The sequence below is a fragment of the Synchiropus splendidus genome, chromosome 7 (assembly GCF_027744825.2).
Source record: "Synchiropus splendidus isolate RoL2022-P1 chromosome 7, RoL_Sspl_1.0, whole genome shotgun sequence".
NCBI classification, from domain to species: domain Eukaryota; kingdom Metazoa; phylum Chordata; class Actinopteri; order Syngnathiformes; family Callionymidae; genus Synchiropus; species Synchiropus splendidus.
Genome location: NC_071340.1, coordinates 14,151,130 through 14,165,350, shown reverse-complemented (window position 1 = coordinate 14,165,350; position 14,221 = coordinate 14,151,130). Strand labels below are relative to the sequence as shown.

Genomic DNA, 14,221 nt, shown 5'->3' with positions numbered 1-14,221 from the left:
TCTGTGTTTTGGATGGTTAGGTTTAGGGCAAGAGGCTGGGGAAAGGGTTATGACAGTGAGAAACCTCACAATGGGATAACAATGCAAACGTGTGTGTGCGTGCGTGTGTCTGTGAGAACCATGTTCGTGTGTGTGGCGCTACAAAACTTTTCGCTCCACTGATTCATTTGACAGAACACATTACATAACTGGAACTGACATTTGCATAAAATGTCCTCATCAAGGAACTTTTTTTAAGTGGTCTTCGAATAAGTGCTATAAAAAGTCAGATTTGTTATCTGACTCAACCCCACTGAAAAAATGAAAACATTCCACGGCGTTCCAAGAGGTAAATCGAGAGCTTCGTCTTGTGACCTAGCTCTCTCTTCACCACGACGGTCCGATACAGCCACCGCATCACTGCTGCAGCTGCACCAACCCGTCTATCAATCTCACGCTTCTCACTCTTTTCCCTCACTCGAGAACAAGACCCCGAGATACTTAAACTCCACCACTTGGGGCAAGAACTCTCCACCGACCTGGAGAGAGCAAACCACCTTATTCTGGTCGAGAACCATGGCCTCAGACTTGGAGGTGCTGATCCTCATCCCGGCCGCTTCACACTCGGCTGCAAACCGCCCCAGCGCATGCTGAAGGTCCCGGTCCGATGAGGCCAGCAGAACAACATCATCCGCAAATAGCAGAGATGAAATTCTGTGGTTCCCGAACCGGATTCCCTCCGACCCCTGGCTACGTCTAGAAATTCTGTCCATAAAAGTGATGAACAGAACCGGTGACAAAGGGCAGCCCTGGCGGAGGCCAACATGCACCGGGAACAGGTCTGATTTACTGCCGGCAATGCGAACCATGCTCCTGCTCAGGTCATACAGGGACCGGACAGCCCCTAGCAGAGGGCCCCGTACCCCACTTTACTTTAGTTTATTTTTCAATTTGTGTTTATATATATATATATATATATATATATTTTTTTTTTTTTTTTAATTCACTGCCATCACGATACACATTGTGGCCTCTCAGTAAATACATGCAAATGAAATGCATGCTAACATCGTGGACATATCACTTTTTAAAAAAAAGGAGTCCTCGGGTCAGAAGCCTCTACAGCTTCTGGAACATACGACCATGGGGAAGGAGTCTGGGATGGACTTCATGCTAGTGAGTGATAAATAAACAGCTGTTACAGTCCCTCTGCTAGTTTTGATGTTACAGTTTAGCGGTGAAGAAGGACTCCACACGCCTCATCGGGGCCCCAGAAACATCCGCATATTCCACCCCTCAAATTTGATGACACAGAACTGCCATTTGACAGTGAAAAACAGTGTTTTGATGCGAGAAAGTAGCGTTCATCCACAGATGTCAATAGATGCAGTCCAACAGAAATCTGCCGATAATCTGGGTTCATTTATTGAGCCACCTGAAGCCTGCACTTGACACTTGGAGTTAGCTAATTTATGATCCAATGGATTTCACCTCGAACCCTAGACGAGATTCAAGAACTCGTCCGACCACCTCTTGGAGCCCCACCATGGTGACTGGATTCTTCTCATTTTCGGAGGTTTAGTCTTTGTTCTTCATTGTTCGGTTACAAATGATTCATGAACGTGTCACTCTAAAATGGTTGATTGTGTTGGTTTCTTCCCCAAAAATCTCTCTGCCGAAAAAAAAACCTGCCGATATGGGCCGATATCTCCACTTTATTTTTAGAATAAAACATGGTCTCTAATTGTGCTTTTGTCATTTGTCATCTGCGATCAGCATCAAGGCTTGGACAACACTCCACCCCCCACCCTCCCAGTTCTGCTTCACATCTCCACCTCGCCAGTTTGCTGAGACCATTCGTACCACGAAGACCAGCAAAGAACAATGAGGCAAACCAAGGCCGCCGCACTGAACTGGCGGATACAGGCGGACCGACCTCCAAAAGAAGGTTATCTGATGCAACCAATCTTCTGTGTCATGTGTCTCATGACAGAAACATTCCCTCGGCGGTGGAGGGAAGCGGAGCAGAACCTGCTCACGTATGCCAGAGATGTTAATGATTAGATGGGTCTCGACTATCCCCAGACTTCTGCCGCCTCTTGCGCAGAAGCAGAGAGTGGATGCTGCAGGACGCAGGACGCACCACCGACGGTAAGTTCCCCGTCTTTATATGAGGGTTGAAGACTAAGCGCTGAGTTGCTCAACTAACATGCTGAGTGTTTTTGATGGGGATAAAAACTGCCACAGAATACTTCTCCAGGTTGTGCTTTCTCTGAAGTTCTCACCTGGGGGGGCTTCCCGGGGACCCCTTGTTTCTAGATCCCTGCCTCCACAGTGACCTCATTTGGTTCTGAGGCGAGCAGAAACGTGACACGTGAAACGTGTGATGCAGCGTCTCCATGTCATCGCAACGATCGGCTCTTCCCTCGGTTCATCGCCGTAGCGATAGAGTCGCCAGTCGTATCACTTGTCAAGGCAGCATCACCATATTTATCATCAGCTATGGCACTCCTCAGGCGGCACGCGTCGAGACTCTTGCACGCCATCAAACTAATAAACCATATCTGATGTTCCTTTACTTTAGTTCACCTTCACCTTCACCTTCTTCTGCCGCTTATCCGGGGCTGGGTCGCTGAGGCAGCATTCGGAGCAGGGAAGCCCAAACTTCCCGGTCCGCACAAACCTCCTCCAGCTCCTCCCGGGGGATCCCGAGGCGTTCCCAGGCCAGACCGGAGACATAATCTCTCCAGCGAGTCCTGGGTCTTCCCCGGGGTCTCCTCCCGGTAGGACATGCCCGGAACACCTCCCCAGGGAGGCGTCCAGGGAGCATCCGGATCAGATGCCCGAACCACCTCAACTGGTTCCTCTCGATGTGGAGGAGCAGCGGCTCCACCCCGCACTCCTCCTGGATGACCGAACTCCTCACCCTGTCTCTAAGGGTGCGCCCAGCCACCCTGCGGAGGAAACTCATCTCAGCCGCTTGTATCCGCGATCGCATCCTTTCGGTCATTACCCAAAGCTCGTGACCATAGGTGAGGGTGGGAACGTAGATCGATCGGTAAATCGAGAGCTTCGTCTTGTGACCTAGCTCCCTCTTCACCACGACGGTCCGATACAGCGACTGCATCACTGCTGCAGCTGCACCAACCCGTCTATCAATCTCACGCTTCTCACTCTTTTCCCTCACTCGAGAACAAGACCCTGAGATACTTAAACTCCACCACTTGGGGCAAGAACTCTCCACCGACCTGGAGAGAGCAAACCACCTTATTCCGGTCGAGAACCATGGCCTCAGACTTGGAGGTGCTGATCCTCATCCCGGCCGCTTCACACTCGGCTGCAAACCGCCCCAGCGCATGCTGAAGGTCCCGGTCCGATGAGGCCAGCAGAACAACATCATCCGCAAATAGCAGAGATGAAATTCTGTGGTTCCCGAACCGGATTCCCTCCGACCCCTGGCTACGTCTAGAAATTCTGTCCATAAAAGTGATGAACAGAACCGGTGACAAAGGGCAGCCCTGGCGGAGGCCAACATGCACCGGGAACAGGTCTGATTTACTGCCGGCAATGCGAACCATGCTCCTGCTCCGGTCATACCAGGGACCGGACAGCCCCTAGCAGAGGGCCCCGTACCCCACTTTACTTTAGTTTATTTTTCAATTTATGTTTATATATATATATATATATATATATTTTTTTTTTTTATTCACTGCCATCACGATACACATTGTGGCCTCTCAGTAAATACATGCAAATGAAATGCATGCTAACATGGTGGACATATCAGTTTTAAAAAAAGAGGAGTCCTCGGGTCAGAAGCCTCTACAGCTTCTGGAACATACGACCATGGGGTCATCAGTCCCTCTGCTAGTTTTGATGTTACAGTTTAGCGGTGAAGAAGGACTCCACACACCTCATCGGGGCCCCAGAAACATCCGCATATTATCAACAATTAAAATCTCCAGCTTGTAATGGCGGTTTCAATTATAAAATAATGTTTAAAATAATTAAAAATAATGATTGTGGAGCTGCATTAATGCAAGTCAAAACAAATGAAAATGCATTACATGTGGATGGAGGTGGCTCAACTCCATGTCACGTCAGTCGTGTTATGAATGCGCTGAGCAGAGTCAGTCGAGGGCCCAGATGCATCCACCTGTGAGGAGGAGCATTTGACTCCGGTCCACTTTCACCTTTTCACATCAGGGGCAGATTCCTGGACAGCAGCTTCTTTTTTATCCGAGTTCAAGATGCCTTCACAGGTGCGCACAGAGTCTTGTGACATCCATGTCAATAGCACTGACCTCATTGAGTCATGGCCTTCGGTGTGGAATCACAAATGTCCCAGGAATGCTGCAGGCTAAAAGGAAACTATTTATCAGTTGGTCAGCACAGTGTCGGCGTTATCAGATGGCGACATTCATCTCACTCAACAGCACATAAAAAAATTATCACAGATATTCGTCAACAAGGGGCGGTGAATTCGCATCGAGGAACACACATAGAAAGGTGAAGCTTTCCTCTCACGACCATGATGTTTTGGTCACTTACAGATCTTGTATTTGCAGCTGTTTTGTTATGAATTCCAGGTGACGCTGTACATGTTGACGCCTGAAATCTTCAGATTTCTTTATTCATTTCGGTTAAAAATCAGCCATTAATAATAAAAAAAACCCACTAGTGAAACACATCACACTACATCAAATATGTTCTTCTACTATTGCAATACAAAATTCCTCCATGGGAGACTCAGGCAACTTAAGTCCTGATGATGGAATATGAAAAAACGTAAGCTTTTATGTTGTTGGCCTTGAGCAGAGGATCAAGCTGGGAACCTGTTCTTAACAAGATTTCTATCATTTTTAAAGGCCACTCCACCTTTGCCCTTCCGTGTAATAGTGAGTACCAGGTGTCAAGGGCCATTGACTACTAGCATTTCACAAATAACCTGTTATTTTTTATGTGCGAAATAAACCTTTTTTTTACATACGGATTTCAATAATATTAATTATTATTTCCCCTAATGGTAACAGGGGTGTTGTTTTTATATATCCAGCAGTACCCTTCTTTGGCGTCAGCAGGCCTGGCCCCACCACCGCAGATCCCAGAACATACCATAACAGCGCCCCCTGTTCCGAGATCAGAGTGACTTCATGTGTCAGTGGGAGGAAGCCCACCTTCACTCCAAAGCAAAGGCGCCACCAGCTGGATTCAAACCTCATGATATGCAGTACACCTAACATCTGCTTTACGACCTGCTCGACTTAAGACCATGGCCAGCAGATGCTTATTTATATTTTTTTTATTCAATGTCTGGCACCGCAGCATGTAGCAGCCCTGCATCGCATACGACAGTTACGGCAGCACAGTATCCCAGCATCTCACTCTGACACAGCCATCTACCACTACAGGAGTACAGTACCTATAACCCTCGCGTCGGCTATTTTCAATGGCATTCTACTTATGTCCAATCCGACTTACGACCGGTTGGTCGGAACATAAGTTGGATGTTACTTGTATATGATGCTCAACAGATGTGGCGGACTCAGAGGCTCGTCCAAAAAAATGGTTACGGCAAATATTGAAATAATGTGACCAACATTCTCATCTCACATTCCTTTCATTCATTCACATGACAAGTGAGTGGCTGCCGTTTCAGTCTGAGGTGACGCGCCTGTGCACATCTACGTCGGGGCCCTCGGTTATGTCGTTGTAAGCAGGCACTCAGGTGCAGGTACATGCTTTTGACCTCTGTGAGCACAAATTGGTTTGAAATAGCTCGCGAACATTGTGTCAACTATTTCCTTGATCTGGAACAGGATAGGCCTCTTGTTATCACAGTCCAGAGCAGAGCTCAGAAGGAGGTTCGGAGAGGAGGGGTTCATACGCTGATGCTATAAAAAGCCTTGGCGGACGGTGGAAGGCAGCAGTGCAGCCAAAGAGAACCAGTCCACCCATGCAGACTGGAGACTTCGGGACACATGCCCGGACCACACTGCTCTAAGGTAGGACTGTGAAATATCTTTGCTGATATTCATTCTTAATAGTCCAAGTCAGAACTCTCTAGAATAAACAAAGAACTAATGTACACGTTTTTTTCAAGGCCACAATAAAACATCACACCTCTGCACCAGACACCTGCTATATAAATGCAAATATGTTACAGTTGCTTAAGTAACTTTTATCGGACACATCGACACAACAGTCATAATCTTTATGGATGTGACAAACTCACTCTGAGCATCAGCAACTTAGCTGTTCTGCAAGACTCTGAACTGGCTTTGCAGGGGAATGCTTCACATGTTTTGTTCACGTAAACTAACTTAAACTAAAATAGCGGCGTCAACCCTGGGATTTTATTTGTCTGTATAAAAAGGATCATTGGAAGAAACAAATTTAACATCAGGCATCTTCAAGAAGGTCCCTGGTTCCAGTACAGGTTGAGGCAACAGTGTTTAGGAGGAAGTGCTTCTGTCATCGACTGTGCATGCTCTCCTTATGTGCCCCTAGTGCACTCTGGTTTCCTCCCGCGTACCAAAAACAGAGCAGGGGTGTCCAACCGGGCCACAGTGATGCAGGCTTGGATTCCGACCCATCACCATCTCACAGGCCAGGTGTCTGAAGGCTGCAACCAGTTGAGTCTGGTTGGAACCAAAACCTGCACCCACTCGCCACCTTCTGTAGATCAGTTTGACGCCCCTGATTCATAGATGAATTGAGTTATCTCAATAGTGGTTCGTGTCTCAGGTGTCCCAGCTATCTGCGACCTGATCAGTGTTTGGCTTTACGCGCTGATGAATGTCAGCTGACTTACAACAGAACTGATCCATTTCCTTTCAGGCTGTTCAGAAGACTATCGTTCCCTCTTCTGCTCAACTCCTCTCCGACGTTCCCGCCACTTCCCTCACTGTACGGCTCAAGCTCAGAAGGAGACGTCGTGCAGAAGGTGTGTGAACGCCCTAACTTGTGTGCCTGTGTGTCAGGAGCTGCAGCCCCTCATGGCTATAAAGCAGGAGATGCCAGAGGACGCATCGTCCAATGAATCTGCACAACAGGTTAAGGCCGCCAGCACGTGCCAGCAGCGTGCTCGCGCCAGGCTCTTCAAGGGCGTGTCATATTTTGCGGGAGACATGCCCGTGTTTGGGAAGTGGATGGAAAGTAAGCGAGGATTCAATTGTGTCTATTCAAGAAGGAAAGGTTTCCGCTGATTTACTTGGCTGGTCCTGCAGAACAGTTTTTGCTCCTGCAGCTGCTTGACTGGGTTCTGCGTGGGGCGGCTCAGGTGATGTTTGTCAACAACCCACTCAGCGGGCTCATCATCTTCGGGGGACTCATCCTTCAGAACTACTGGTGGGCACTGAACGGTTTCGTCGGCACCCTCTTTGCTACTATCTCTGCCCTCATTCTGCAGCAGAGCAGGTTTGAGATCTTCAAGCAGGTAAGCTATAGGACCGGCTGACATGACAAAAATGTCTGCTCTGGTTCGACCCAGGGGAGCGATAGCGGCCGGGCTATACGGATACAACGGGATCCTGGTGGGCCTTCTGATGGCTGTGTTCTCTGACGGAGGGAACTGGTACTGGTGGCTCCTGCTGCCAAACATATTCATGTCTATGATGTGGTGAGTAACCCAACCATATATACCAGACACGGTCATGTTAAAATACCTAGGAGAGATTTTGACGGACACTGCATTCACAGGTTTTAGTGAAAAATACATGTGGTCTTTTGACGTTGCAGCCCGATTGTGTCGAGCGCCTTGGCGTCTATCAACAGTCGCTGGGACTTACCAGTCTTCACGCTCCCCTTCAACATCTTGGTGTGCCTGCACATGGTGGCCACGGGTCACTACAACAACCACTTCCCCCAGGTCCTGATCCAACCTCGCTCGGAGATGCCCAACATCACCTGGTCGGAAATCGACCTTTCTAAAGTGAGTCAAAGTTATTGCCGTCTCACTTGTGTTGGTTGTCCTGACTGTCTACTTCTTTTTCTAGCTGTTCATGTCTGTGCCAGTGGGCATAGGCCAAGTCTATGGCTGCGACAATCCCTGGACCGGAGGAATGTTCATCATCTCACTCTTCATCTCCTCCCCCATCACCTGCGCACACGCCATTCTGGGGTCTGCAGTCGGCATGGTGTCTGGTAATATGACACATCAGCAGTTGTAGTTGTAGTGGGAAACAGCTTGGATGTTCTGCAGGTCTTGCTCTGGCAGCTCCATTTGGAGACATCTACTTCGGCCTGTGGGGCTACAACTGTGTGTTAGCCTGCATTGCCATCGGAGGAATGTTTTACGCGCTCACCTGGCAGGTTCACCTGCTCGCCATCACGTGTGGTGAGTTACAGGTTAACAAGTCCTTGCAAGGAAGAGATATGATTTGCACATCATCGTGGCGCTGCACGAGTGACGTCGCTAAGATGCGATCTTTTCCGCCACAGCTTTCTTCTGCGCCTATCTCGGCTCTGCCATCGCCAACATCATGTCCACGGTCTGGCAAATTCTCCTCTTGCTCTTTAGGAATGCAAGACTCAATGTTTGTCTTGTGTGTTTTTTTTTTTCAGTTTGGTCTCCCAGCTTGCACGTGGCCCTTCTGTCTCTCAGCGCTCACCTTCCTTCTCATCACCACGGGAACCAACAGCATCTTCAAGCTGCCCCTAGCTAAAGTCACATACCCGGAGAAAAACCTGCGCTTCTTCTGGAAGCTGAGGAAACAGGAGGAAGCAGACAGGTTAGAGAAGGAGAAAATCGACACTGAGAAGCAGGATGATGAAACCAAAGAGGAACTGAAGATTGAGATCGAGCGATTGGAAGAGAACTTGCCAACAGTAAATGTAGACTATAGCACAGAAGAGATGGAGAACAATGAAGAGAATGAAACTAAACAGAACGATCTTGACAAGATAAATCTTGCTAATATTGTTTGAAAATACATTTCCAGAGTGATGTTACGATGATTTGACGTGTATTATGTGTCATGACTCAAGTAGCAGAATATACCAACTGTATTTATTTTCCAAAAATATATAATTATTTCTTTTTTAATAAAACATTTTTTTAATTCCATCATGGAGGAGGTGTTTTTGACTGTCTGCCAAATAACTTGTTTCAGTGAAGATTTCAGGAAATATCGATGCAGTAAGTCAACAGAAGATTGAATTTCGGTTCAAAAGTTCCCAGCTTTCCATGGTGGCTCTGTGAAAGACCCGTGAAAGGTTTGTGACCTCTCCTTTCATGGACCCCTGCTGCTAGAAGAATATCATCTGGACCCAGATGATAGGAAGAAGTGACTTCAACAAAATGTGATCAAATGGGTAATAGAATGAAAACCATCCACATATCTATGCACCCCAAACACCATCTCTGACTATGGAGCCATGCTATTCATCATTCTAGATCAGACAGACATTCGATTAGAGTAACTTCAATAATCCAAAAATAGGAAATCACAGAGTGGCAGCAGTAAACAGTAAAGGCCAAGACCAACCAAGCAGAACATAATGTATAATAAATATAAAACAGAAGAGTTACAAGTCATAATAATGATGAAGCCAAAACCTCAACTGGAAAATAAAAAGCACAGTGCACCTACACAGCTAAGACCTGGGATTACATATCTGCATAGATGTGCGTTGTAAAGTCCATATCTGTAAGGTGAAGCTCATAACCTGAGCAGATTTAATGACCATCGGAGATGGAAGCATTGCCATCGACCTTTATGTAGTCCAGAGGTGTCCCGCCGTTTATTGAACTTTCTGAACTTCTCCATGAAAGTTGAGATCTTCTACTTCTGTTTGTTCGCATATAACACCTTGGTAATAAAGCGTCAGATGCTGCTGCACTCGTTTTTTTTGCGAAGAGCCATTAGGATGTCCTGGAAGCAGTTAAAATACTTTCTCACGTTGGCGATCATTGTCGCGGCGATAAAGACAATTAGCACTTAGTCTCAGTGACCCCAGGAAGGAAGGCTTCACCCTCCATTCGCAGGCTTTGATAAGATCTTGGAGCAGAGTAGCCGACACACGTTACGTTTGACGAAGCCTTGTCATGACTGTATTGCTATCTCAGCTTAGGAACAGTTATACAACCATCAACATTAAAATGCAGCCTCCTGGACTGTCCAGGAAGCAAGGAGCGCCAACAATCGTACTGAATTGAGAGTCAACAACAACAAACACACGTGCTGCAACACAATTAAAAGTGAATTTCCTGCTGATTTGCCCCTTTATGTAACTCAAGAAGCAAACACCAGCGGCCACGTACACACTCTCGCTTCCTGTTGGTTCTCTGTTTAGCTACTGTAGTTTCCGCCTGGCAACTCCAGCTAGCTGAATTCTGAACGTCAACCGAAAAACAGCAACATTAGAAGGAGCATATTATGACAAGACAATATGATGACTACTTCATATTCAAATGATACTTCATATTCTGACGTCTCACCACTGAGAGGAGTGAAGTCGGAACCTTCAATAGGTGAGATGCAGGCCATTTTTTATTTAGGCTGGAAGAGGTTACTGTCTGACTTGTGCGCTCAGAGGAAGCCACTTTAACTTGCAGTTCAGGTATTTAGAATGCATAGCATTGCAGGGTATCTACCAGTAGATCAAGTCAGTCAAAGTTATGTAAAATGTGCGATAAACACTTTGTTTTGCAAACCTTTGTTTGCATGAAATGACACTCGAGTGTACAATGAGTATAGATGAAAATCTTGAATTTGTGTTGTAACAGGCTCATGACGTCTCAGATGACACACAGATAGGTGGCCGCCACTGTTGTATAACTCTCTACGTGGCCTGGACCGCAATTTGTCGAGCCTTCAACCGATGTATATCTAGACGACTAGCCACCTCCTCGCCAATGTCACTGATACGCAGCTCTACCTAAACACACTTGCTTATCTCAAAATAATGAGGACAATGACACCCTCAGGAAATGGGAACTGAAAATGCCGTTTTGGTGGTGTTTAGGATGACCAACTTGTGCCACCCACAGTGCTTTTCTTGGTTTACATCTGTGGTGTGAATTCACTTATGGAACTGACAGGAGCCCAGCTATTGTTGCTGTGTCCTGAATTTGCCTGCACAACCTACAAACCTGCGCTCGCATTTTTCTATTACCTAGGACCAGTCCTTCTCAAACAGTGGGGTGGGATAAATATAAAGATATGCTGTACTAGAATAAAGTTTAATTGCACACTTATGATTTTTTTTGTTTTTCATTTTGGGCAAATTGATGTACATACACAAAAACAATGTAATAAAGTTATTCTTTATTGTAAGCATTACTGTGTTTTTACTTTTCTTTAATGTTAACAAGGACGCAATGTTATGCAGAGGTGTACTTATAATCATTTTATTGACAAATGATACTATTTTTAGAGGCCGGGTGCGCAAAACGTTTCCTTTTCCTGGGGAGGGCGCAACAGAAAATAATCGAGAAGCGCTGCCTTAGACACATTGGATAACTGCTGGCCTCTAGTGGACCATGGTGAAATGACATGTTTTTCTGTATAATGGTGGTTTTAATTGAATAAGCAATTCCTCAATCATTTCACTGCGTTCTTTTAAAGTTGCAGTATTTTATAAATCAGTAGCAACATGAGGCCAATGTTTTCCTCTTATTCCATTCTAAACCTTTTATGAGGTTTTTTTCCTGACACATTTTTAATTCACTGTCCAGTACTTTTGCATCCATGACCTGTGACCACATTGCAATGATTTAACAGTGGACCCCCTCCCCTTGCTCGCTTCACAAAAAGCCGGCGGATAATATTTGTTACTCCAACCAAAGTGGTGATGATGGTACTGTAGGTGATGAGTGCAACATCCTGATGCAGAGGCTCTTCATCAATGTTTAAGCCCCTAGAGGTATTAGATAGAGTCATTGCTTTAAATCTTTACACATGTCCGGTGTTAAAGGCACTGGAGGACAAAGTCAGTTCTTTTGGTGATATGATAAGTCAAAGGTCTTGTTCCCTTTAAATGGACCGATGGGTGCCGTTTCCCTTCTTTGACCGCTAAAATATGTTTCAACCAGCAGGGCCAACAGAAGAAATATTGAGGTTCATGTATTTGCGTGTGATTGGTGGGTGGTGAGGAGGAACCATGCAGCTCCTGCCAGGCTCCGTGGAACCTGATACTTGATGACTCTCAGACACAAGAATGTAAGTTTCCTCTACTCTGAGCATCTGGCCTGACGCCCGGCCACATCTCACAGTGTGCGTGTGTGTGTGTGTGTGTGTGGTAATTATTTGGCTGTTTTTTTTTTTCAGAATGAACAGCCTCTTTCAGCACAGCAATACTTTCTGAAATGATCTTTGCCCAAGTGGGGTTCTTAGACTGGAATCACTTGAGAAACAAAGGAGCTTCTAGTGCATGAAATAGTGATGCAGGAATGATAAAGTCTTCAATGCCGGAAGTTTCATGAATGAAGTCAGTTAGGCAGAAACTAGTATGGTAGCAAGCAATGAGACAATTTAGGTTTGCTGCTGAAACAAACACGCAGGCATGTGGCTGCAGTCTGAGTGATGAGTGGATGGATGGATGAATGAATAAATAAATAGATGATTGTGCGTGATTTTCTCATTTTCTTTTAAGAGAGGTGTTTTTCTCCCAACTTTTGATTCTCGAAACCGATTTTCTTCCAGGCTATGTTTTTTGTTTTCATTTATCTCACGCTAATCTTAATTTTCATTTTCATTTTCAGTCGTATTCATTTTGAATTACTTATTAATTTTTAACCTTTTAGCTGATAAATATTCGTCAAAACTGTCAGCACCACTCTGTCCAATACAGTGACATTTATGATGATAAAATTTGAACTTAAAAAAAAAAATTGATTGGATGGATGTTGTGATTCTTTTAAATTCATATTTGATCATATACATATATTCTCAAATGACCAAGGACAAGGGAAATACTAACTCTTAAAGACAGTCAAGCGGGATGTTTGGGTGCCCAAGCTCAACCAAACAAGAGGAAAATACATTAAATACATTTTGTATGTAACAATAAATCAAATGAATAGATCTATCAAATATGGGGGTAAACAGCCTTTATTCCTAAACTGAATCAATGATGGGCATCCATTCTTTTCATTCACCATTTTCGAATCTCATTTAAATAAGCCATTACACTTCCATCTAGTCATTTACCAGTGGCAGCTGCCTAATAACTGCACTCAAACATATGTATTTTCTCAAGCAAGGGGCTGAGTGGACGACACACTTAGCGGGTACTTGAGTCTACAGATGACAAAGCCTGGTGTCAAGTCCGACTCCAGACCAGAGAGGGCAGTGAAGGACTGCGTTTGGGATCACTTCTGGGAGCAAGTGAGGATACACTGCTGCAGGGCCACAGATTACCCAGAATCCTGCTTCATGAATATTAAATGGAGGTGAGAATATTTGTTTAAAAAAATGAGGCTGTTTCAGAGTTAAAACATTGCACCACTCAGACAATGAAAATGTTAACACACCACTCATTGTCCGAAATGAACAGACAAATTGCTTCGCTGTGCACAACATGTGACTAACACAGCTTCAAAATCTAAAACAGAAACACCAAGGTAATTGTGTTCTTGTGATGTCAACAACTTGGCAACCCATTTGCCAAAACTCTTGTCAGCTTCACATTTTTCTGACTGGAGCTGGCATGATTCACATGAGTTTTCCGAGCGCAGAGCTTGTTTTGCCAATTACAGCGGCAGTGCATGGACACGCACACAGGAATGACCCAATGTGTCCATCGCAAATTCATAAAGACGTGCAAGCAGAAGCTATCTCACTTTTTTGGCCTGATCAAGACACGAAAAATATGATTTTGGAATGTGTGAGTGTGAGACAACAAACAGAGCAAGTGAAGACAAAGGCTCTCTTGTTCTGATCTGTGATTTATCCTCGCTATTTTGTTTACTCTCTCTTTCCGTCTCCATCGTTCATCGCCCCCCACTCACCCCCTACACCTCTCTCTGTTGACGTAATCCGTCAAAGGCACCGAATAGAATAAATGTTTCAACACAAGAAAGGGCTCAGAGAGGTTCACAAGTCAACACTCACATATCACTGACCCGAGTGCAAGAATGATCATGATGGTCAGCAAAGTATTCAGAATGACTGAGCTTCAATTGGAGACGGGTGCGTGCACCGTGGAATATGGTCGTTACAAAAGATCAATCTGCACTTTTTTTAGGGAGAGAAGGGATATTAAGATGCAAGAAAGATGTGGGAGAAGGAGAAACAAA

General features: G+C 45.4%; 1 protein-coding gene across 3 annotated transcripts; it reads left to right on the top strand.

Moving 5' to 3' along the window:
* The first annotated feature begins 2,140 nt into the window (after positions 1 to 2,140).
* On the top strand, positions 2,141 to 9,018 carry slc14a2 (solute carrier family 14 member 2). Of its 3 annotated transcripts, none has more exons than XM_053871805.1 (11): positions 2,141 to 5,707; positions 5,799 to 5,984; positions 6,820 to 6,888; positions 6,963 to 7,137; positions 7,209 to 7,398; positions 7,472 to 7,600; positions 7,720 to 7,912; positions 7,977 to 8,124; positions 8,183 to 8,317; positions 8,422 to 8,471; positions 8,545 to 9,018. In XM_053871805.1, exons 2-11 carry the CDS (start codon positions 5,961 to 5,963, stop codon positions 8,905 to 8,907), a joined length of 1,476 nt encoding a protein of 491 aa, XP_053727780.1. In that variant the 5' UTR covers positions 2,141 to 5,707; positions 5,799 to 5,960; the 3' UTR covers positions 8,908 to 9,018. The 3 variants fall into 3 exon arrangements, with proteins under 3 accessions (XP_053727780.1, XP_053727779.1, XP_053727781.1); XM_053871804.1 differs by having other exon boundaries at positions 2,141 to 5,713; XM_053871806.1 differs by having other exon boundaries at positions 2,146 to 5,984; positions 7,209 to 7,329.
* The last annotated feature ends 5,203 nt before the right edge of the window (positions 9,019 to 14,221 follow it).